Source organism: Brassica napus, chromosome C4 (assembly GCF_020379485.1).
Source record: "Brassica napus cultivar Da-Ae chromosome C4, Da-Ae, whole genome shotgun sequence".
Taxonomy (NCBI): domain Eukaryota; kingdom Viridiplantae; phylum Streptophyta; class Magnoliopsida; order Brassicales; family Brassicaceae; genus Brassica; species Brassica napus.
The window spans coordinates 17,409,333-17,431,920 of NC_063447.1; the positions used below are offsets into that span (position 1 = coordinate 17,409,333).

General features: G+C 39.1%; 2 protein-coding genes and 1 non-coding gene across 3 annotated transcripts; all 3 read right to left on the bottom strand.

Annotated features, from left to right (window-relative positions):
• Positions 1–731: 731 nt before the first annotated feature.
• On the bottom strand, positions 732–803 carry TRNAC-GCA. The gene has a single exon. It is a non-coding gene; the product is annotated as a tRNA-Cys (tRNA).
• Positions 804–1,577: 774 nt separating this feature from the next.
• LOC106406561 (histone H2B.3) lies at positions 1,578–2,243 on the bottom strand. The gene has a single exon (XM_013847253.3). The coding sequence runs from the start codon at positions 2,157–2,159 to the stop codon at positions 1,713–1,715; it is 447 nt and encodes a 148-aa protein (XP_013702707.1). The 5' UTR covers positions 2,160–2,243; the 3' UTR covers positions 1,578–1,712.
• A 5,086-nt stretch (positions 2,244–7,329) lies between these two features.
• Positions 7,330–9,538, bottom strand: LOC106404870 (zinc finger protein ZAT12-like). Its single transcript, XM_048754501.1, has one exon. It carries the CDS (start codon positions 7,980–7,982, stop codon positions 7,530–7,532), a length of 453 nt encoding a protein of 150 aa, XP_048610458.1. The 5' UTR covers positions 7,983–9,538; the 3' UTR covers positions 7,330–7,529.
• Between the last annotated feature and the right edge of the window lie 13,050 nt (positions 9,539–22,588).

A 22,588-nucleotide genomic window follows, 5' to 3' on the forward strand; every position in this document is an offset into this window, starting at 1 on the left:
CTTAGCGTGCTAGCCGCTGCTTCATTTCGTTTTCGTATAGTGAGAACGCTTTCTCTTTCTTAGCGCTCCGTACCCTTGTATAGTAAAGGGAACTCTGGTTGCGCGGCTTTCTCTTATAGGGGTCTATTTTCTCTGACTTGACTCAGCGGTTAAAGTATCGCTTTCATACGGCGAGAGTCATTGGTTCAAATCCAATAGTAGGTAAAACCGGCCGAAACTCCTACTTTTTCCAGCATGACAGCAAACACGGACTGGCAGCAAGGATGAAACTGAATGATTCTCGTCGGTTAAAGTCGGTTTGGTTTAGTTGTGTTTCAACAAAAAAAAAAAGTATAGAATGAGCTTATTGGCGTGATTTTTGAAACACGTTTGTGATGAAATTTTATATTCAAACAAAAATTCATCTCTTTACGGGTTCTTTACAAAAACATTATCTTTGTGAAGCTACTCTTGATTTTTTTTTTTTTAATTATCAAAGTTTGATTTTAGCTTAGATAATTCATAACCGTATTAGAAAATCGATGTGTATATCATTTTTCAATGTTGTGAAAACTGAAGCGGGAAGGCTAAAATTTTCACATGTTATGTTTGCCGCCAGACCTGGGTGGGAGTCTAAACTTTCAGATGTGTGTAGTAATGAAAACACATAAAGCGAGACTGGACTATCTGCCGTCAGATGCGAATCAGATAATCAACGGTCAGTAGCTTAATAAACAAGAAAAAAAAAAGAAAGGGCCCTACCGGATTCGAACCGGTGACCTATTGATCTGCAGTCAATTGCTCTACCACTGAGCTAAGGACCCTGTTGTTTGAAGAAACGAATTACAAATATGTAGCTAATATATAAAACATGGCTGATGATACCGAAGGAGCTTAGAGAGTTGTTACATTGGATGCTAATTATTCAGCTAGATGCTCTACGAATTGTTTTATACATTGGATGAATCAAGAATAGCAATACTGAAACGAGTCATGTATCTACGACCCTTTCGATCCAAATACACGGTAGGATTAGAGAATCCAATGCAGCGAATATCGTTGAAGAGCAAAGAAAAGTATGCTACTTCTGCGTGTGTGACGAAGAAAAATCGGAGAGAGGACGATTGCACGTTTAGCGAACTACCGTTCAAAATTACAAATTTACCATCTGTTTACCAAGTAATACCAATATAACATATGATTAGAATGTGGCGTTTGATTACAATTGTAGCAAGGAAATTTTAATGAAATATCAAACGACAGAGATGTCCACCGCAAGTTTCAATATGAAGAGGTATCATATCATGATAGAGCAGAGGACAACCAATGGTTGAGAGAACTGTCCGAGTCATGAGATTATACAATGAAGCTAATGAGAGCTGCAAGCTGGTTATCGGTATTTCTTTGTGGCCAATACATAGCGATGCACTAATCAGTGTCACAATACCATTCCATTTCGTAAAATTCCTCAGCAAAAAAAGGCAACTCTATAGATTATGGATCTCTTTTTGTCACACTTCATATACATTTTACCTGTCATATTTATATTATCTTGATGAATTAGTGAAGTATGAGTATAGACTAGTTAACAACTCGAGTAGTTTTCAACAAATTATTGAACAAAGGGATGAGATTCGTTAAACCATAACATATTTTCTTCCACAATTACAAACCAGATCATTAACACTAGATAAGCATAAAACAAAAAGGGACCAGATCTAGAACCCTAGAACTCAAGAGCTAGTAAACTTAGTCACAGCCTTAGTCCCTTCAGATACAGCGTGCTTAGCGAGCTCACCAGGAAGAACAAGCCTAACAGCAGTCTGGATCTCCCTCGAAGTAATCGTGGGCTTCTTGTTGTACCTAGCGAGCTTCGACGCCTCCTGGGCAAGCTTCTCGAAGATGTCGTTGATGAAGCTGTTCATGATCCCCATGGCCTTGCTCGAGATCCCGATGTCCGGGTGGACCTGCTTCAGCACCTTAAAGATGTAGATCTTGTACGTCTCGATGCTCTTCTTGTTCCGCTTCTTCTTCTTGTCGATGGCCCCGGCCTCCTTCGGCAGCTTCTTCCCGGCCTTGGGCTTCTTCTCCGCCGGGGCTTTCTCGGCCACCTCCTCCGCTGGCTTCTCGGCGGCGGCGGGTTTCTTCTCTGCTGGCTTCTTTCCTGCCTTTGGTGCCATCTTGATTATTCTGGTTTTTTTGGGGGAACGAAAGAGATTTAGGTTTTTGCGATGAGGAGATCTCTCAAGGGTGTGGAGATGTTAAGAAGGAAGAAGAAACGTATTCTATTGGATAAGAATAGCTCACAGGGATTGCTGATGTAGGACAAGGTTGTCCGTTGGATGAACGATATTATATTTCCTGAATCAACGGCTGTTTAGATAAGTGTTTCTTCTTATCGGATCGGTGACGTGGATCTCCGCTTTTTTAATCTTTCGGTGTGTTACAATTTGACAACAAAAAGTTCAATGCGGTTTCTCTAATTTGTGGGAAACGCTTATAAATGGAGATAAAACATAACATCAAGTTTTATGGTCAAGAAAAATGGAGAAAGCTCGTTGAGAGAAAATAAAAAGATGAGGAACAAAATGTAATTTTCTCATTAATTCAAAGTGTATTAACACTCTTGTATAACACACGATTAGCAGGGCCGGCCGGCTTAATTAATATGAACAAGGGCCCGTGGACAAATTTTTTTTTAAGGTTCTATACGGTGTTACTGAGAAAGTTGGAGTGAATAAAAATATATATAAAAATGAAAATGAGAGGGTGATTGGTTGGGTTATAAGTTATAACTATATAAAATATACTGTAGAATTTGTTGGGATTTATTAAATTCATGTCCAACTTTAGATTATCCGATTAGTACAATATTGTCCACTTTGGACTTTAAGTAAGTCTGCATGGTTTTAATTTTGGTTTCTTCCCAAAAAGCATTGTACTAATTAGAGTTTGACATTTCTTTATATATTAGGTATTCCTTGTCTAAACTTCCAATGTGAGACTTGGATTGACATCTCTCATTCTCCCCCTAAAGCCAAGGACCACACACTTTGTGTCCTTTCCTCTAGCGAATCATCTCGGTGCCTTGTCGCATCTTAGACATTCGACACCCTTAGTCGCAAGGTTACTTCGAATGTCGAAGATGCGATAAGGCACCGAGATGATTCGCTAGAGGAAAGGACACAAGGTGTGTGGTCCTTGGTTTGAAGGGGAGAATGAGAGATGTCAATCCAAGTCCCACATTGGAGAATTAGTCTGTATAAATTTTTGATTTAGCTGTAAATTATGTAGTTTTAAAATTACTGATACATCAAAATATATTTCTTACAGCTAAAAAAATTGTGCTTTAGAAAATAAAACTTTTACAACCTTTTTTATTTTTCTAGTTGTACATTTAAAAACTTATATAAAACATGATCGATGATTGTAAAGACTGTAAAAGAAAATCGGTGCGGAAGAGTGATGCGTAGTGTATAGGCGGCCGATTTTTAGAACAGGGCTTGTTTCCAACCATTAATTTAGTTGACACAAGACCCCATTATTGTTTCATAGAGATGGCGAAAGCGATAGCTCTGAAAATCTGTTGAAGACTATTCAGTTTAGAAGTATATATCGGAGTACGATTTGATCAACAAGTTATTATATCTCGTTATCGATTGTTTCCAAAACTTTCTAACAGGTCTTATCTTGACAAACTGTACAAGTCTTTTTCTACTGTGGGCGTCAAGAGAAATTCATTTTAGGAAATAATATTCTCTTATTAAGAATTTGCATGGTTGTTTGTAGGGGTGGACGTTCGGATATCTATTCGGATTCGGTTCGGATCTATTCGGGTTTCAGACTTTCGGGGTCAAAGATTTCAGTTCCATTCGGATATTTCTAAATTTCGGTTTGGGTTCGGTGCGGATCTTTACGGGTTCGGTTCGGGTTCGGATAATCCATTAAAATTATTTTAAAAATTTTAAAATTCATTATATACTTTAATTTTCTCAAAATCTATAAACAAAATATTATATTACATAAAAATTTGAATAACATATATCAAAATACCTAAACTTAACATATAATTTGATTTAGTTTGAATATTTGGATAGATAATCAATAGATATTTCAAATATTTTTGGTGTTTTGAGTATATTTTAACTATTTTAGACATTTACTTTTGACTATTTGTATATATTTTCAAGTATTTTGGACAATTTAAATATATCTTATATATTTTGGATGTTTTTAATGGATAATAAATATAAAATATTTTTATATAAAGGGGTATAGAAATCAATTTCGGATATATTCAGGTACCCGGAATACTTTGGTTCGGGTCGGATTCAGTTCCGGTTCTTTAGATACCAAAATTTTGAACCTGTTCGAATATTTAATCAATTTCGGTGCGGATTCAGTACTACTTTTTCGGATCGGATTCTGTTCGGTTCTTTGGATTCAGATTTTTTGCCTAGTCCTAGTTGTTTGTACTTTGTGGATTCCTTCGAGGATTAAAAACCCCTCTATATTGTATGGACAACATTAACAATATGATGCGGTTTATATTTCTCCTTTATCCAATTTGCCTTTTAAGAATCTTTTTGTTCGTTTGCACTGTTGCGTATTAAAATTGAAAATTATTTTAGTTAGATTACAACTGTTAAATACTGTTAGACATACTCTACATAGTATATACTAGCCCAAAGATAAACTAAGCATTGTTTAAAACTTTAGATACATTATGTAAATATAACGCCTGAAGCCTGTATTATTAGATAAATGTACAATAACATCAATAAAATTATGAAATATATGTGCTTTTCAAAAAAAAAAAAATTATGAAATATATTATTTAAACTTAACGATATATCAAAGAAGTACATAAATTTTATCGACCAAACCAAGTAAAGAAGAGTTGGCATGGGTATTTTAATTATTTTCGGTATAGAAAGTCAAACCGTTAGGATATGTATAGGATCGGTTAATGCCTGGCAATAGTCGGAAGTAGAGACAGACCCAAGGCACGAGAGTGTAGCATGTGCCCCATCCTAACTTTTTTTCCCATTAATAACTAGGGTTAATTTTGATCCAGAACTAGATTTTGATCTTCGCTTTGGAAACGCATGATTATTTTTATTTATAAAATTATTAACCCGTTTCTTAGTTAATAAGCGAAATAAAAAAAAAATCTATTTGTTCAATCCATTATCACTTGATAAATATCTTGTATATTCGATAAAATAACCTGGAAAAACAGTAATTGTAAAAATGTTTAACCATAAACTGTAGGTTGTTTTTTTTTAAAGTCAACAATATTTTAAGTTTTTAAATATTAATTTAAAATAATTAGAATTTATTAATTAGGATGTATGTAAACTAGAGTTGTAAGCGCATATATTAAGAATATTTATGTAATATCAATTTAGAAAGAATTACATTTAATTTTAAAAAGATACCAGATAAAACTTATTCTAGTATATTTATTATTTTGAATTTCATAACATATCAAAAAATTTGAACTGTATTAACTTATTTTTTATATATTAAAAACGAATTTTGACACGTATATATCAGAGATGAACATGTAAACAATGAAAATCGTATATTATTTGGTGATATATATTTCATAAATTTTTGTTAGAATTTAATTACATAGTTAATATTCGTAATGCACATATCATTAACGAAAAAAGAAACATAAAATGTATGATATATTATTAACACACATAATATTATGTAACATAAATGGTCTGAATAAGTTTGATAACATTTTGGAATATTTTTTAAATAGATTTATTTGCTGGCTGTTTTAATTAATATATTTTCTAAAACTAACGAGTGGCATGACTTTGTAAGTAAATTAAAAAGTAAGGGTATAATCATACGAGAGATTTTGCTTTAATAGTATAGATATCTACACTAAACTTTGAGTTATAATAGCTTTATGCCCCATACTAAAATTCATCTTGGATCTGCACCTGGTCGAAAGGTATTCAAATTTAGGTCAGACAGTATGTTACGCTTTCGGGCTAATCCACTATGTAGTACTAAGTGTGTTCTTTCCGGAGCCGATCGTGGATAGCCGATAGGGTTTATCAAAAAAAAATATATGTATGTTTAATATGTTATCCTCAGTTTTTGGTTCGGTTATGATAAAAAATATAGAAATCGATTAATACCAAAAAAACGGGTTTTTAGATTTGGGATAAAACACACATGCAAACCTATAAGGGAGTGTTGTCCAATTATGCCTTTTCTTACATAGAGCTTTTTGAATTTAACTTTATCCACATTATCGTCTCAAAAAACTTTATCCACATTGTTCTTGCACATATTGACGCTCCATCTCACTACTATATGTTCAAGATATCTTCAAACAATTTATTTAATAACTAGTCACAAGGACCGTCGCCTATACATCTAGCTAGCTAGTATGGTTGCTATCTTGATATTTTTTACGTTAAAACTTGGTATCTCCCTGAGACTTTCTAAGAAAGTGCTACACTACTAAAATATTTTGCAGTCGCTCCAATCATGTATCTCGTCACATAAATATTACCATCCTCAACTGAAAAATGCAACCGTTCTAGGGGTTATGCAGTGGTTAGATAATACATCAAGCAAAAATCAATCTTTCATATCCACATGACTATGACTACTTAACTACAACAATACTTGCTTAATATTTATCATATCTTCCGTTCTACGTAAGTGGTTATCACCATCGACTCATTTCAGTTGAGATTTATTTGTGTGGATACGCTGATTCTCCATGACAATGACGTAGCTTTTGAAATACTAATCAGTCTTTTCTTTAAATAAAAAAATCAACGCGACAACGAAGAACTCTTGAAACTTCTTGTAAATTATTTCTTTATAAAACCAAAAACTTTTAGCAAAACTTTGGTAAGTGAGATTTGCATGACGAGTACCAAGTTTAAACAAAACAACTTGTCATGTATTTAGACATATGACAAAACCAAGATGTTCTATTTGCAGATAAATAACAAAACCAAGATGCACTCCTATTTGTAGACAACTATTTTTCATTAGTTTATATAACCAACCAATTTACGATGGTTTAGTGATGAAAAACTCATTTTGAGGTCAGAGACTAGGATTCTAGTTATTCCATTATTGGTTAATCACTATGGTTGTCTTAAACGACAAAATTAGATGGCGTTCACATACTCCGAATAGTAGTCGAGGACCACTAGGCTTTCAGTCCAAGATTCCCCAAATTTTCGGAAAAGAAGAGAATAATTTACACAACCAAATACCAATTGACATAGTTAGTGAAAGCATTACTTACTACCAATAAAAGAGTAAACTAATTCATATTAACTAACAATCTGAACCTAGATGCATTTTTAACACCATACATGTTTTCATATTTACGTAATGATGAGACGCCAACAGTATTCAACATAGAGATTATTACTGAGATAGACCTGTATATATGTAACTATACATAACAGTACCATAAAGTTCTTCATACAAAAATTACTGGAGTCCTAAAATAAAATAACCTTACTATACGCACACAAGAAGAAGAAATTTTAAATTTAGAAAATCAACCTCCCAAGCTCCAGCTTCAAATCTTCATTCTCTACCGGCGTTAAGTTCAAATCCAAACACAAAACCCTCTTTGCGTTACCGCCGCCAGTTTTTTTCATCGTCACCGGCGCTGGCGCTAAACTCCGGCTAGCTCCTCCTCCTCTATGCTTCCTCATGTGCCCACCCAGGGCCTGCCCTACGGCGAACTCGGCACCACATATGGGACACTCGTGTTTCACCGGTTTGACTCTTTTGGGAGAAGGTGGTGCGTGGCCTTCAAGCGCGGCCGATCTGCGGTGGCTTGCTCGGTGGCCTCCCAAGGCTTGGAACGACGAGAACTCCTTGTTGCATGTCTTGCACGCGAAAACGCGGCCTTTGGTGTCGTGTTGGTGAGCCTTTGATAGAAAAATCAAGCAGCTTGCCATCTTGTTGATCATCTCCATCTCTCTTTCCTTTTCCATTTGTTTTGATGATTCTCTAGACAAATCTCCTTCTGTGTTTGATTCGGGTGAGAAATGAAAAATAGAAACGAAGACTTTGTTGAATAATGGATTTATGATCTTATTTATATAAGCAACAACTTAGCTTGGCTTTTTTGCATTGACTTTTTGTATATGAGTTAGTTAAAATTCTAGTTTTACCCTTTGCTCTTGCTGAACAAACACCATCTTGTTGACCCTCCACGTTCAATAATATTTTTGTGTATATATTAAAATAGCAAAAGAAAATAAGTTAGTATTTTGTATATAAAAAGCCCTGATATATAGTACTAGCTAGTATGTTCAATCGCTTAGGAACGAGATGTACATGTAAACATAATCTATAAACCCATGACTTACTGCAGTTACTAAGGATAATTTCTTTTTCGACTTCATTTATATCATAAACTATATGCTGAATGTGTGTGTGTTAACCAAGTTGCTTTGGTCTAGTGGTATATGAACTTCAACTGGAATGCCCGTTCCTGGGGGCGAGCTTTGGCCACTTCAGAAATTTACATGTGGGCTGCATCACCCGAGACCGAAGACCGTTACACGGTGAGCCACATGGTGACGCCTTGGCAGCGTCCATGCTCACTTCGGTCTCTAGTCTGGACCACCTCGGTGGGGTCAGGATACTCGGTTAGCAAAAAAAAAAAATGTGTGTGTGTTTTTTTAACTAAACGCCGAAACGAGTAGTTAAAACAAAAAATCAGTCGATCATGCAAAGAACTAGCTAACAGAACGGAATTCAAAATTGTTATGAACTATTTTAATATTAGCATATAGAAGATTATATATTCTGAAAAGTAAGATGTTAGGAATGTCAACGTCACATATAAAATTAGAAAATACTTAATATAAAAGAAAAATCAACAAATCAAGCTATGCATGCCAACTCTTTTTAAGTTGGAAATTTATGAAAACAAAAATCCAATTGATTGGTCTAAATTTCACTGCTAATACTTATGATGTCAAAAATAAAATATGACATCATAGTAAATTTACGGTGCAACATGCTACAAATTTAATACTATATTCTCTTATAAATTAAACATATACTGATTTGATACCAGCAAGTGTGTTAGGTAATAATATTAGGGGGTAATATACAACTACGTTAATTACAACACAACATCGTTATCATCCTTAATCTACCTATCAACATAAAGCTAAAGAGTTTTATTCGTCAACAAGTAAGCTCTAGATCTAATCTAATACATATAATAAATTGTATGATGCCCTTATATCATTAATTAAATGGAAAAAAATATAAAACGGAATTTAAGAAATGGGCATTTTGGTAAATAAAGAGAAAGTACGGCAAGACTTTTGGTACGGCAAGTTGGGACGAGTCACGGGACGTCATCGCATACCAAACCAAACGATCATCGGAAAATAGTCGTGAGTCAGACGCTCTAGAGTGTTTTACTATCAATCATGCATGCTCGTTTATTCCACTCTCACGCTCACGGGCGTGTCTTTCAACTCCCATTTTCCACCTTTTGTTTTTGTTTTTCGACGTGTAAGATTTATTGTTTTCATTCAACATCACGCATGAAAATTAGGTTACGTGTTATCTTGGATATTTCTAGGTGTGGAATTTAATTCCTAATTGACTACAAACAATTACTTTCTGAGTTCGTACTAATGTTATTAATCGAAACTCAATAAAAACATACTTCATCAATTAATTTTAAGATGTATTAAGTATAGTGGTGGATGCTTTGATGGTCCAAATACTTTACTCATCAGAAATTGGAAAACCAAGTTATTTACACGAGAATCAGTAGATCAGTTTCTTATATTCTAAATAATTTACATAACTCGTAATATTCTTTTAAACCAGTCTTTAAGTTTATAGTTCAATAACTTTAATTTGATACAAGGATTTTTCAATAGAAACTTAAAAAAATTTACAATCATTCGTGATTTTACATATTTTTCTACTTTTTCTGAAAACACACCAAAATCCAAAGAATCATTATATTCTTTAATTCTTTGCACCATGTATTTTTTTTTTAAATTAAAAGTCTCTTACATAATTAAAAATGACTTAGACATTTAAAGTTTTTTCGTGTGCCTTGAACTTCTTTTGTTTCGTAAAAGATGATGTTCTAATTTTTCAAACTATAATTCCAAATCAATGTATTAATTTTAATTTTCATTGTATCCACTATTTTCCTTATATGGTTTTTTACTACTTTTCATTTCTTTGTTCAAACTTCAAATCCATTTTAAGTTCCATTTCACTTCTATCTTAAGTTCCATGGAATTCAATAATACATCTGTTTTAATAGTATATCTTATAAATCTCTAAGCCAAAAAATTAGTCTCCTTTAACTTTTTTTTTGTTTTTGATAAAGGGCTTTAGTCTCCTTTAACTTTGACAAAAAACAAATACACAATATTATTTTAGGAGATCAGATATTATCATTAGCAAAAGAAAGATATTATCATTAACAAAAAATATTAAATTCAAAATATAGTTCATTAAGTTTTCAATTTGAATTAATGTGTTTTGTTCAGTTTTTTTTAGTCCTGCAATTTGACACAAATCCTTTTTGGCTTGGACCACATGTAGGCGGGGTTTTTCATCTAATTGTTTAAAACTTGATAATCCTTTTTTTGATTAAAAAAAACTTGATAAACTATTCTCGTAAAAATAGAGGGTGTGAAATTGCTCTTAGTCAAAAAAAATATATGGTTAAAACAGCAACTGCGAAAATAAAAATTAAAAACCGTACAAGACAAGTACGTAGGAGCGCGTGAACTGAAGTGTTCATATATGTTTGCAAAAAAGTAGAAGAAATAAAAGCTTGAATAAAACAGTAATCCAGAACAATAAATATTTTTTTCTTCTTCCAAAAGTCCATGATCCACGCCGCCCTTCACAGAAGAAGTTGAATTTAGATATTTGAAATTACATCATGTTTTTATAATACAAATTCCAAGATTCTAGACCTAAAAATGACAACACCTTTCGATTCATGATTTCCCCCACATAACTAGATCTTAGATCGTTGCAAAAAAAAAACTAGATCTAAGATTGTGTTTAAAATAAACTAATTATTTTGACTCCAAATTCGTTGACAGTCAAAAAATTGTAGTGCTGTGGGTCTCAATTCAAATGATAGTTTTCGGGTTAGTAAAATCTGATTGTACCAGATTTTCAAATTTTTCGCTGAAGAAGTATGCCATCAAATTTAGCACAAAAAAAGTATACTAATCAAATTGAAACCAAACCTGTATTTTTTTTTTTGCCAAATACTATATTTCAGTTTTGCTTAATACAATTTTGTTTAATCTGAATTCCACGTTTTGAAGTCACCTATTCAATGGTAAATTATTTGAAAAGAGTTTATTGATCAATCGAAGTTGATTACAAAGAGAGAGAAAACTTGTAAGAAGATGATGAATTTAGCGAGAACGATAAGCGGTGAAAATTCTATTGTTTGTGAATGACCGTTCTCGGTCTTCATGGGTGCTCCGGGTCGAGGATTTACAGTTTGCCTTGAATACATATGAGAGTCCCTAGATTGCTCTGTCATGGTTGTCGCTAGTTCATATCGATGGACTGAGAATGGATTCTGATTGTTTGGTCGGTTCCCTAGGTGGTGGCATGTTTGATATGGGCATTGTACATGTAGTCGGCCCATGATGTTGTGACACCCGGTTTTCTCTGGATATAATAAATAAATAAAAGCGGAAATTAAATAAAACCGAAAAAATAATAATAATAATCTCCATATCATAATATAAAAGTTAATACGATACCATAAGTCAAAATGAAAGTACTCATAACAACATAAGTCCGAAATATATAAAGACAACATAATCCCGAAATATAAAGACGACATAAATCCGGAAGTCTAAAATAGGAAATAACATAAACGAGAAAAGCCCAAAGGCCTAGAGGTCCGATAACGATAAAAGCGATAAAACGATAGAAGCCCAAAAGCCCAATAGCACCGGTCCGAAAATCACTCCTGCTCGTCGGTCTCACCTGAAAGGGGGAAAGAAGGAGGGGTGAGCGACAGGGGAATCGCCCAGTGAGGTATGGGATGCTAAACCGTAAACCACTGACCCAGTTCATAGCACTACAACTATGTAGGTCTAGCTCTAGCATGAGACAATCACGGTGCCTATTACACCACACAAAACAATCATATGCCTATTGCACCATACAACGACAAACAATGCGATGATAGTACATAGCTATTCTCTGCACCCCGCATTCTCCTCATAAGGATATACATATATAACTCTACAGCCGTCGCTAGCACAGTAGTCCACACTGCACCCCGCAAATCTCTAAGGCGTCGTAAGTACAAACGTCTCTGTACCCCCGCAAATCTCCACAAACATGGCAGCCAGTGCAAACGTCTCTGCACCCCGCAAAACTCCTCAAACATAGGCAGCCAGTACGAATGTCTCTGCACCCCGCAAATATCCACACTTGGACTCGCATATATATACATATATATAACAATTCTTAACATCAATCATTTCAATCAACCGTTGAATCCTCTATTATCCTATTTCCGGTTTAACAATCAATAATAATAATAAACAAGCAAGACTCTCAAACAGACTCGATTCTCAGAGACGGATCATGTTTCGAAACTAAACTTTCCATAACGGTAGTACTAAACTAGTTCGAGATTTAAACTGAGAAGCCCTCACCTTAGCAACAAGAATAAGTGGTATATATGAACTCCAGATGCTCAAATAGACTCCAAATCTGAAATCAGGGCGAAAAATCGAGTCAGAACGCCTTTAGAACGGTTTAAAACGGATTTGGTCAATGTCTAGAGAAAAGTCAACTCGCTGGTCAAAGGTCAATCCGACCAACTCTTGACCAGAAATCAATTTGACCTAACCGATCGGTTACCCTAACCGATTTCGAATTCAATTGAACCAGATCCTAATTAATTGCAATTCGGTTTACATCTAACCAAAAATTAATTTCCAATAACCAACCGGTTTAACCTAACCAGCCCAAAATCGATTTAAACCAATTAAACCAGTCAAACCACCGGTTGACCGAGTCACCGAGTTGACTCACCGGCGGCGATGGAAGAGGGGCGGTGGCTTACCGGGAAAGTTATCGGCGGCGGCGAAGGTGCGGTGGCGGCTTCCCAACGGTGGACTGACGGTGGCTCCGGCGAACGGCGGTCGGAGACGACGGCGCGTGGCCGGAATGCGCGGTGACTCCGACGGACTGCGGCAGCGCGTGTGTTTCACGTGCGCACGGATGCGAAACTTCGGGAGGCTTTAGCTGCTTCGTCCGGGCTCCGATTTCGGCGTGGTTGGTGTCTACGGCTTCGTCTCGACGAGAGGAACACGATGGTGGTATTTTATGCACGAGATTCTAAACAGTTAGGGAGATATGATCGATTTACTAAAATGGCCGAAACTGAACTAAATGCATGACGGCTTTGCGGTGGTTACCTAGGGTTGCGAACGGTGGTGTCGAGCTGAACGTGATCACGGCACACGGTTGCTCCGGAGACGAGCTCCGGCGACCCACTCACTGTAAAATAATCACACTTCTTCTCTTAGCTCACCCTCTCTCTAACTCTTCTTTTTTTTGTATGAAGTTTCTAAGAAACCAAAATGGATAGAGGTGAGTTTTTATAACAAAATACCTTGGGCTTCTGAAAAAGGTTTTGGGTCTCGACCTGAATTATTTGGACCAGAATTTGGGTCATTACAACTCTCCCCAACTAATAAGGAATTCGACCCCGAATTCGAATCACCAACTGTACTCTCCAATGACGTCCGTAAATAGCTTCGGATAATCAATCCTCATATGGGCTCGGACTCCCAAGTCTCCTCCTGAATACCATCTCTCTCCCAACGAACTTTGACCAACATGGTCATCATACCATGATCTGCTCTCACTTGGCGATCCAATATCTCTACTGGCTGACACGGCGCATGCAAATTTCTACCAAGGTCACTGGGCGGCAACTGCAAAATAAGCTCTGGTTCTCTCACGGCTTTCCTTAAAACCGATATATGAAACACGTCATGGTAATCTGATAACTCTCCTGATAAATCCAATCGGTAAGCAACTGCCCCAATTCGCTCCAAAATAGGATATGGCCCCATATATCTCGGTTTAAGCTTCTTTAGCTTCTGAGTCTTAGACCCTCCCTGAAATGTCCTCATTTTCAGGTATACCAGGTCGCCAACCTGGAACTCCAAATCCTTACGCCGCTTATCTGCATAACTCTTCTGACGATCATGGGCTTCCTTAAGCCGAACCTTGAGCATCTCAACCTGCTCTACCGTCTCTTGAACCATTGCTGGTTCTATCTCACGTCGCTCCCCCACTTCTGTCCAACAAAGTGGTGTGCGACAAGGTCTACCATATAGAGCCTCATATGGTGCCCTCCCAATATTCGAATGATAGCTGTTGTTGTAGGCAAACTCGGCTAGTGGTAGATACTTCAACCAACTACCTTCCCAATCTAAGACGCAAGCCCTAAGCATATCCTCTAAGGTCTGGATAGTCCTCTCTAACTGACCATCTGTGTGCGGTTGATAAGCCGTACTCATATGAACTTTTGTCCCAAGCGCCTTCTGGAAGGCTCTCCAAAACTCGGACGTGAACTTTGTATCCCGATCTGATACAATGCTGATAGGAACTCCATGCAATCTCACAATCTCGCTGATGTAAGTCTGTGCTAACTGATCAACTCTGTCCGTCTTCTTAATCGCTAGGAAATGGGCTGACTTGGTAAGTCTATCCACGATTACCCATATGGCATTCTTTCCTCCTGAGGTGGTCGGCAAACCCGTCACAAAATCCATAGTTACCATGTCCCATTTCTACTCTGGCAATGAAAGGTTCTGCAATAACCCGCTAGGCACCTGATGCTCGGCCTTGACCATTTGACACGTCTGACACTGCGATATAAATGAAGCAACATCCCTCTTCATACCAGGCCAATGGTAATATCGCTTCAGATCCCTGTACATCTTCGTATTCCCCGGGTGGATAGAAAAATTCGAGTGGTGTGCTTACCGTAAGATCTCCTTCCTTAACGGCTCATCGTCTGGCACACAAACCTGGTTTCGATACATGTACATCCCACTGGAGGCTGTATGATAACCAACACTCTCCATCTCAATCTGCTTACACAAAGCCCCATCACTATCCTGAGCTTTGCGTATCCTCCATAGTAAATCTGTCTGCTCCACAGCCTCAACGCCAACTGTCTCTCCCTCTACAGTAATTGCACATAATCTGAGGCTAGTAAGTGTCTCCGTAAGCTCCTAAACCTCTCTGGTTCCCGATACAATGTTTCTGCGCCTACTCAAGGCATCCGCCACATGATTGGCTTTACCCGGATGATAAGTAATCTCCAAGTTGTAGTCTGCTAACAACTCCATCCATCTACGCTGCCTTAAATTCAAGTCCGTCTGCATAAATATGTACTTCAGATTCTGGTGGTCCGTGAAAATCTTCACCTTCTCTCCATACAAATATGACCTCCAGATCTTCAATGCAAATACAACTGCTGCTAACTCCAAATCATGCGTAGGATAGTTGACCTCGTGAGGCCACAACTGACGTGATGAATATGCAATGACCTGACCTTCCTGCGTCAATACACATCCCAACCCGGTACCTGACGCATCAGTGTAGACCTCATATGGTATCCCTGGCCTCAGAAGTACCAAAACTGGCATCTGTGTCAGGTGTCGCTTCAACTCAGCGAAACTCCTCGATGAATCGTCTGACCAATCAAACTTGACGTCTTTGCCCGTCAGCTTCGTCATCGGCTTTGCAATGCTGGCAAAGTCCTTGACGAACTTCTTGTAGTATCCTGCTAAACCGAGAAAACTGCGGATCTCCGTAGCACTCTTTGGCGTCGGCCATTCTGAAATGGCGATAATCTTCTCCTGATCTACAACAACTCCTGCTTCTGAAGCCACGTGGCCCAAAAATCCAATCTTCCTCTGCCAAAAGCTACACTTACTCAGCTTGGCAAACAACTGGTGTTCCCGAAGCTTATCCAGCACAATCCGCAAATGCTCAACATGCTCTTCTCTACTCCGAGAATAAACCAAGATGTTCTCGATGAAAACGATCACACACTTATCCAAGTGCTCCAGAAACACATCATTCATAAGCTTCATGAACGCTGCCGGTGCGTTCGTCAATCCAAATGGCATCACCAAAAACTCATAATGCCCATAGCGTGTACGGAAGGCCGTCTTCCACACATTTCCCTCAGCTGTCGCAATCTGGTGGTATCCCGATGCCAAGTCAATCTTAGAGAACCAAGAAGCTCCCTGCAACTGGTCCAACAACGTCAATACGCGGAAGCAAATACTTATTCTTGATGGTCACTTTGTTCAGACCTCTATAGTCGATACAAAGTCTGAAACTCTCATCTTTCTTCTTCACAGACAACACTGGTGCCTCACGGTGAAGTACTCGGCCTGATAAATCCTTTATCTGATAACTCTTCCAACTGCTTCTTCAACTCCGCCATCTCAGCTGGTGCTAGGCGGTATGGGGCTCGTGAAACTGGTGCTGCTCCTGGCTCCACCTCGATCGTAAGAACGTCTGCTCTAGCTGGTGGTGGCTCTTTTAAAGCCTCAAAAACGTCTTCGTACTCGGAAACCACTGGAATGTCATGCAGCTCCTACTGACCATCCTCCTTAACCATCAAAATGGTCGCCAAAAATCCTTCTGCTCCTCTCTCCAGTAGCTCATCTGCGCGCAACATGGAGACAATGAAAATTCCATGGTGCGTCTGAATCCCCTGAAATATGTTCTTCCCTTCAGTTCTGGGGATATGAACTCTCGCTCTCGGACAATCCAGTACTACTCGATGTCGTGATAATCAATCCATCCCGAGTATAACATCATACTCAGTCAAATCTCCAAACAAGTCGACTCCTCCAAGCATAACGGGTACATCGCGATGAACGCTGAGTACTCCCAATCTCTCTGTGCTGGCTGTCTGAATCTTCTTAGCCTTCGGTTCGAAGACACTCCGAAAGGACCAAGACTGGACTACACGCAGACTCACAAAACTATGAGAAGCTCCTGTGTCGAATAAGGTATGAGCTGACTCTCCTCCAACCAAAACCGATCCTACACGAGATTTTTACTAACTACACATGATAACCACACACCAAATCAACTCCCTGGGGATCTCCAACTGCAAACACCCATGGAGCGATCGCTGGACGCTTCAGTGGTGGTGGAAGCGCTGCATTGCCCCTCCTCAGACAATCTCTGTAGATGTGACCCGGCTGGTTACAGCTGTAACAGTTCCTCGCTGCCACTGCTGGTGCTACTACCGCTGCTGGCGCTGCAACCTGAGTATGTGGTGGCTTCCTACAATTCTTTGAAAGATGCCCACACTGATCGCAATTATAGCACTGGAAACACTCTCCAAAATGGTGGCGACGACAACATCCACAACGGGGTGCTCCAGTCTGCTCCAAAGGACTCCTGTGCGACCCCGAAGCCCCTTCTGCCTTAGGCTGAACTGCTTTGGAGAACTTCTGCTCCTCACCCATACATTTCTCCTGCACAGCTGCCATCTATACCAGATCCTCCAAACTGGTGTAGGTAACCACACTGCACCTACCACGAAGCTCTACTTGCATCCCATCTAAGAACCTCCTGATCAGATCCTCCTCATCTATGTTGTTACCCACAAATCTACGGAGTTGGTTAAACTCCCTCTCATACTCCCTAACAGACTTTGCATTCTGCCTCAAATGCTCGAAATCATTCTTCTTCTCATGCAAAGCTTCCCTCGGAAAATACTTCTTGTTGAACGCGTAAAGAAAATCATCATATGCCAGCTCGCCACGGTGAATCAATCTCACTCCATCCCACCAGATTGATGCATCTCCATGCAAATACAACTCAACGATGTTAAGCTTGAGCCTTGGTGGGCACGAGATGGTCTTCAAACACTTATCCAAACTGTGCTTCCAATCGTGAGCAACTGTAGGTTCCGTCGTTCCACTGAAATGCTCCAAACTCACATACTTCATCTGTCCCAACACCCTGATAAATGTCTCATCAACCTCGGGCACCTGAACTGGGAAAGCAGGTCGCGGCGGTGGAACCTGAAAAACTCCTGGAACTGGCTGATGTGGAACCTGATGTTACTTCTGAGGGTACTTCTGGGCTGGAGCCGGCTGATGTGGAACCTGATGATCATGCTGAACCTGAACTGGTGGGGCCTGCTGCATGTGAATCTGCGGACCCTGCTGCACCTGAACCTGAGGACCATGCAGAATCTGCTGACCCTGCTGAACTGCAGCCATCTGTTTGGGAACCTCCTGAGCAGCTACTCAGGCATTCTCCTGGGCAGCTTGCTGGACTGCCTCCTGTGCAGCCTGCCTAGCCGCATCCTGAACCATCTGTCTAAAAGCATCTTGATCAATAGGCGGAGCCGCTTGCTGCGGAACTGCAGACTGGACATGCTCATCCTCAGCCTCTCTAGCAACTCTGGCGGTCTGAGTACGAACAACTCTCTTCCTGGGCGGTATCTGAAAGAAAAGCGAAAAAGTTAACTTCTGTCGAACTCTGGATACCAACATTTAAGGAGTGATGCCGAACGGAAATATGCTATTTATTTTCATTTTCAAAATTCTCAAATCCCCGAAAATATTTTGAAATAGTCTAAAACCGTTTAAACCGAATAAAACCAAATAAAACCAGGTCTCCAAAATCGCCATCCCGGGTCGGAGCCGGGACAGAACCCCACTTTGATACCAAAATTGTGACACCCGGCTTTCTCGGGATATAATAAATAAATAAAAGCGGAAATTAAATAAAACTGAAAGAATAATAATAATAATCTCCATATCATAATATAAAAGTCAATACGATTCCATAAGTCAAAATGAAAGTACTGATAACAACATAAGACCGAAATATATAAAGACAACATAATTCCAAAATATAAAGACGACATAAATCCGGAAGTGTAAAATAGGAAATAACATAAACGATAAAAGCCCAAAGGCCTAGAGGCCCGATAACGATAAAAGCGATAAAACGATAGAAGCCCAAAAGCCCAATAGCACCGGTCCGAAAATCACTCCGGCTCGTCGGTCTCACCTGAAAGGGGGAAAGAAGGAGGGGTGAGCGACAGGGGAATCGCCCAGTGAGGTATGAGATGCTAAACCGTAAACCACTAACTCAGTTCATAGCACTACAACTATGTAGGCCTAGCTCTAGCATGAGACAATCACGGTGCCTATTACACCACACAGAACAATCATATGCCTATTGCACCATACAACGACAAACAATGCGATGATAGTACATAGCTATTCTCTGCACCCCGCATTCTCCTCATAAGGATATACATATATAACTCTACAGGCGTCGCTAGAACATTAGTCCACACTGCACCCCGCAAATCTCTAAGGCGTCGTAAGTACAAACGTCTCTTTACCCCCGCAAATCTCCACAAACATGGCAGCTAGTGCAAACGTCTCTGCACCCCGTAAAACTCCTCAAACATAGGCAACCAGTACAGACGTCTCTGCACCCTGTAAATCTCCACACTTGGACTCGCATATATATACATATATATAACAATTCTTAACATCAATCATTTCAATCAACCGTTGAATCCTCTATTATCCTATTTCCAGTTTAACAATCAATAATAATAAACAAGCAAGACTCTCAAACAGACTCGATTCACAGAGACGGATCATGTTTCGAAACTAAACTTTCCATAACGGTAGTACTAAACTAGTTCGGGATTTAAACGAAGAAGCCCTCACCTTAGCAACAAGAAGAAGTGGTATATATGAACTCCAGATGCTCAAATAGACTCCAAATCTGAAATCATGGCGAAAAATCGAGTCAGAATGCCTTTCGAACGGTTTAAAACGGGCCTGGTCAATGTTTAGAGAAAAGTCAACTCGCTGGTCAAAGGTCAATCCGGTCAACTCTTGACCAGAAATCAATTTGACCTAACCAGTCAGTTACCCTAACCGATTTCGAATTCAATTGAACCAGATCCTATTTAATTGCAATTCAGTTTACTTCTGACCAAAAATCAATTTCCAATAACCAACCGGTTTAACCTAACCAGCCCAAAATCGATTTAAACCAATTAAACCAGTCAAACCACCGGTTGACCGAGTCACCGAGTTAACTCACCGAGTTGACTCAGCCGAGTTGGCCGAGTCACCGGCGAGTCACCGGCTCAGGTCACCGGCGGCGATGGAAGAGGGGCGGTGGCTTACCGGGAAAGTTACCGGCGGCGATGCGGCGGCGGCTTCCCGACGGCGGACTGACGGTGGCTCCAGCGATTGGCGGTCGGAGACGGCGGCGCGTGGTCGGAATGCGCGGTGACTCCGACAGACTGCGGCGGTGCGTGTGTTTCACGCGCGCACGATTGCGAAACTTCGGGAGGCTCTAGCGGCTTCGTCCGTGCTCTGATTGCGGCGTGGTTGGTGTCTATGGCTTTGTTTCGACGAGAGGAACACGATGGTGGTATTTTATGCACGAGATTCTCAACAGTTAGGGAGATATGATCGATTTAATAAAACGGCCGAAACTGAACTAAATGCATGACGGCTTTGCGGTGGTTACCTAGGGTTGCGAACGGTGGTGTCGAGCTGAACGTGATCACGGCACACGGTTGCTCCGGCGACGAGCTCCGGCGACCCACTCACTTTAAAATAATCACACTTCTTCTCTTAGCTCACTCTCTCTCTAACTCTTCTTTTTTTGTATTAAGTTTCTGAGAAACCAAAGTGGATAGAGGTGGGTTTTTATAACAAAATACCTTGGGCTTCTGAAAAAGGTTTTGGGCCTCGACCTGAATTCTTTGGGCCAGAATTTGGGTCATTACAGATGTACTCAAGTTCCTCAATGCGATTATGCATGATGCATAGGCTGCTTCTATCATTTGGGTGTGTACCACTCCTTCATGTGCGAGTTCCCCTGGTTGCTCTACCATGAAACAGAGCACTGTTGAGACATTATATCCTGACGGTGGGAACATGTCTGGATTTGGCGGTGGACTGAGCGAATGACTGAGCGAATGACTGGTTACGTCTGGTTATGTCGATACGTTGTTTTCTCCGGTAGAGGATATTAACATTTTCTAGTTCCATAATCTATATTATAACGTCAGCGTTTTGTAGGCCCCATTTTTAAAAAGTATGAAAAAGTGTCAAGCCCATGGTTCGAACCCGAGTTATTGAGATATAAACGCCAACATTTATACCACTAAGCTAAATGATACTTTGTACATTGATGGCCGAAACCTAATATATATTTCTGAAGGTCGGAAGCCCTTGGTTCTTCGGCTTCCTCTGAGGGTCGGACCTACAAGTGTATTATGAGTTTCATTTTTAAATGAGATTCATCACATTATATGAAAAAAATCTCAAGTTTGCAACAATTATAGTTTTCCCATATTGTAAACTGTTGTCGTTTAACATGAGTTTGAGTTCTTTTCATTATTGTCTCAAACAAGTTTGAGTTACAGAGTTGCGCCGTGTGTTTGTCCGTAATCTATTTTTTCACCGGTGAACTCTTCATGTCCCCATCTTAAATCGCTTGATCATAAATGTTCCTGATTTGTAGCCCCTCTGTAAACCCTATATATATATGATTCTCATCTTTGATGAACCCAATCTGCATCTCCACAAAACTCATTGATTCCTCTTAGCTTTAAACATCTTCTAGAAAATGTTTCTCTCTGCCTCTCCAGTTCCTCAAACCAGCATCCCAGCGTCTGTCACTCAACCTTCGACTCTCTCCGTCTTGGTCGTAGTAGTCAGAGCATAGCCTCTAGCTTCCTCTATTTATGGGATTCCCTGAATTTCAAGAAAGACAGGGAGTTTGTGGGAATCACGTTTCTCTTCCTTAATAAAAATTTAAGTTAATCTTCGATCTATCACACTTTTTAGCATAATTGTTTTAATTGATTTTCTGATTCTTTGTTGGATAATATTATTTGCAGATTCCGTGATTCATGGGTTTACTCCCGTCGAACGTGCTAATCATTACATGCCATCTTTGAAAGCAGGTTCCATAGTGAAAGTCGATCGTTTTGAGGTTGCTAGGTGCTCAAGCATGTACAAGATAACTGATCATCCATTCTTCATTTGTTTCATCTCACTAACCATTATTGATGAAGTCATCACGGGTGCTCCTGAGACCAATCTCCAGTCAATTAGATTATTCGACAATCTCCAAGTGATTGCGAGCACAAACCTAGAACTCTTAGGTATATTATCATATTGCATTTGGGTTTATATTATGTTTCGATATCATAACTGATATTTAAACTCGCAGATGTGGTTGGACAAATCTGTTATGTCCAGGGCTTTGACTTCACCAAAGAAACAATTCGAGTCGTTATCCGTCTCCTTATTGATCTGTAAGAAACAATCAACACAAAATTATGTTTATATTATTGTCTATATTGTGCTAACATAAATAATCAAAAATATCTCCTACCCAAGATTTGTGGTCGTCTATTTATCTCTCTTACTTATCAATCTAATTTTACACAAATCTTTATTTTACAACTTAAAAAAAACCACAATAACCCAAACAA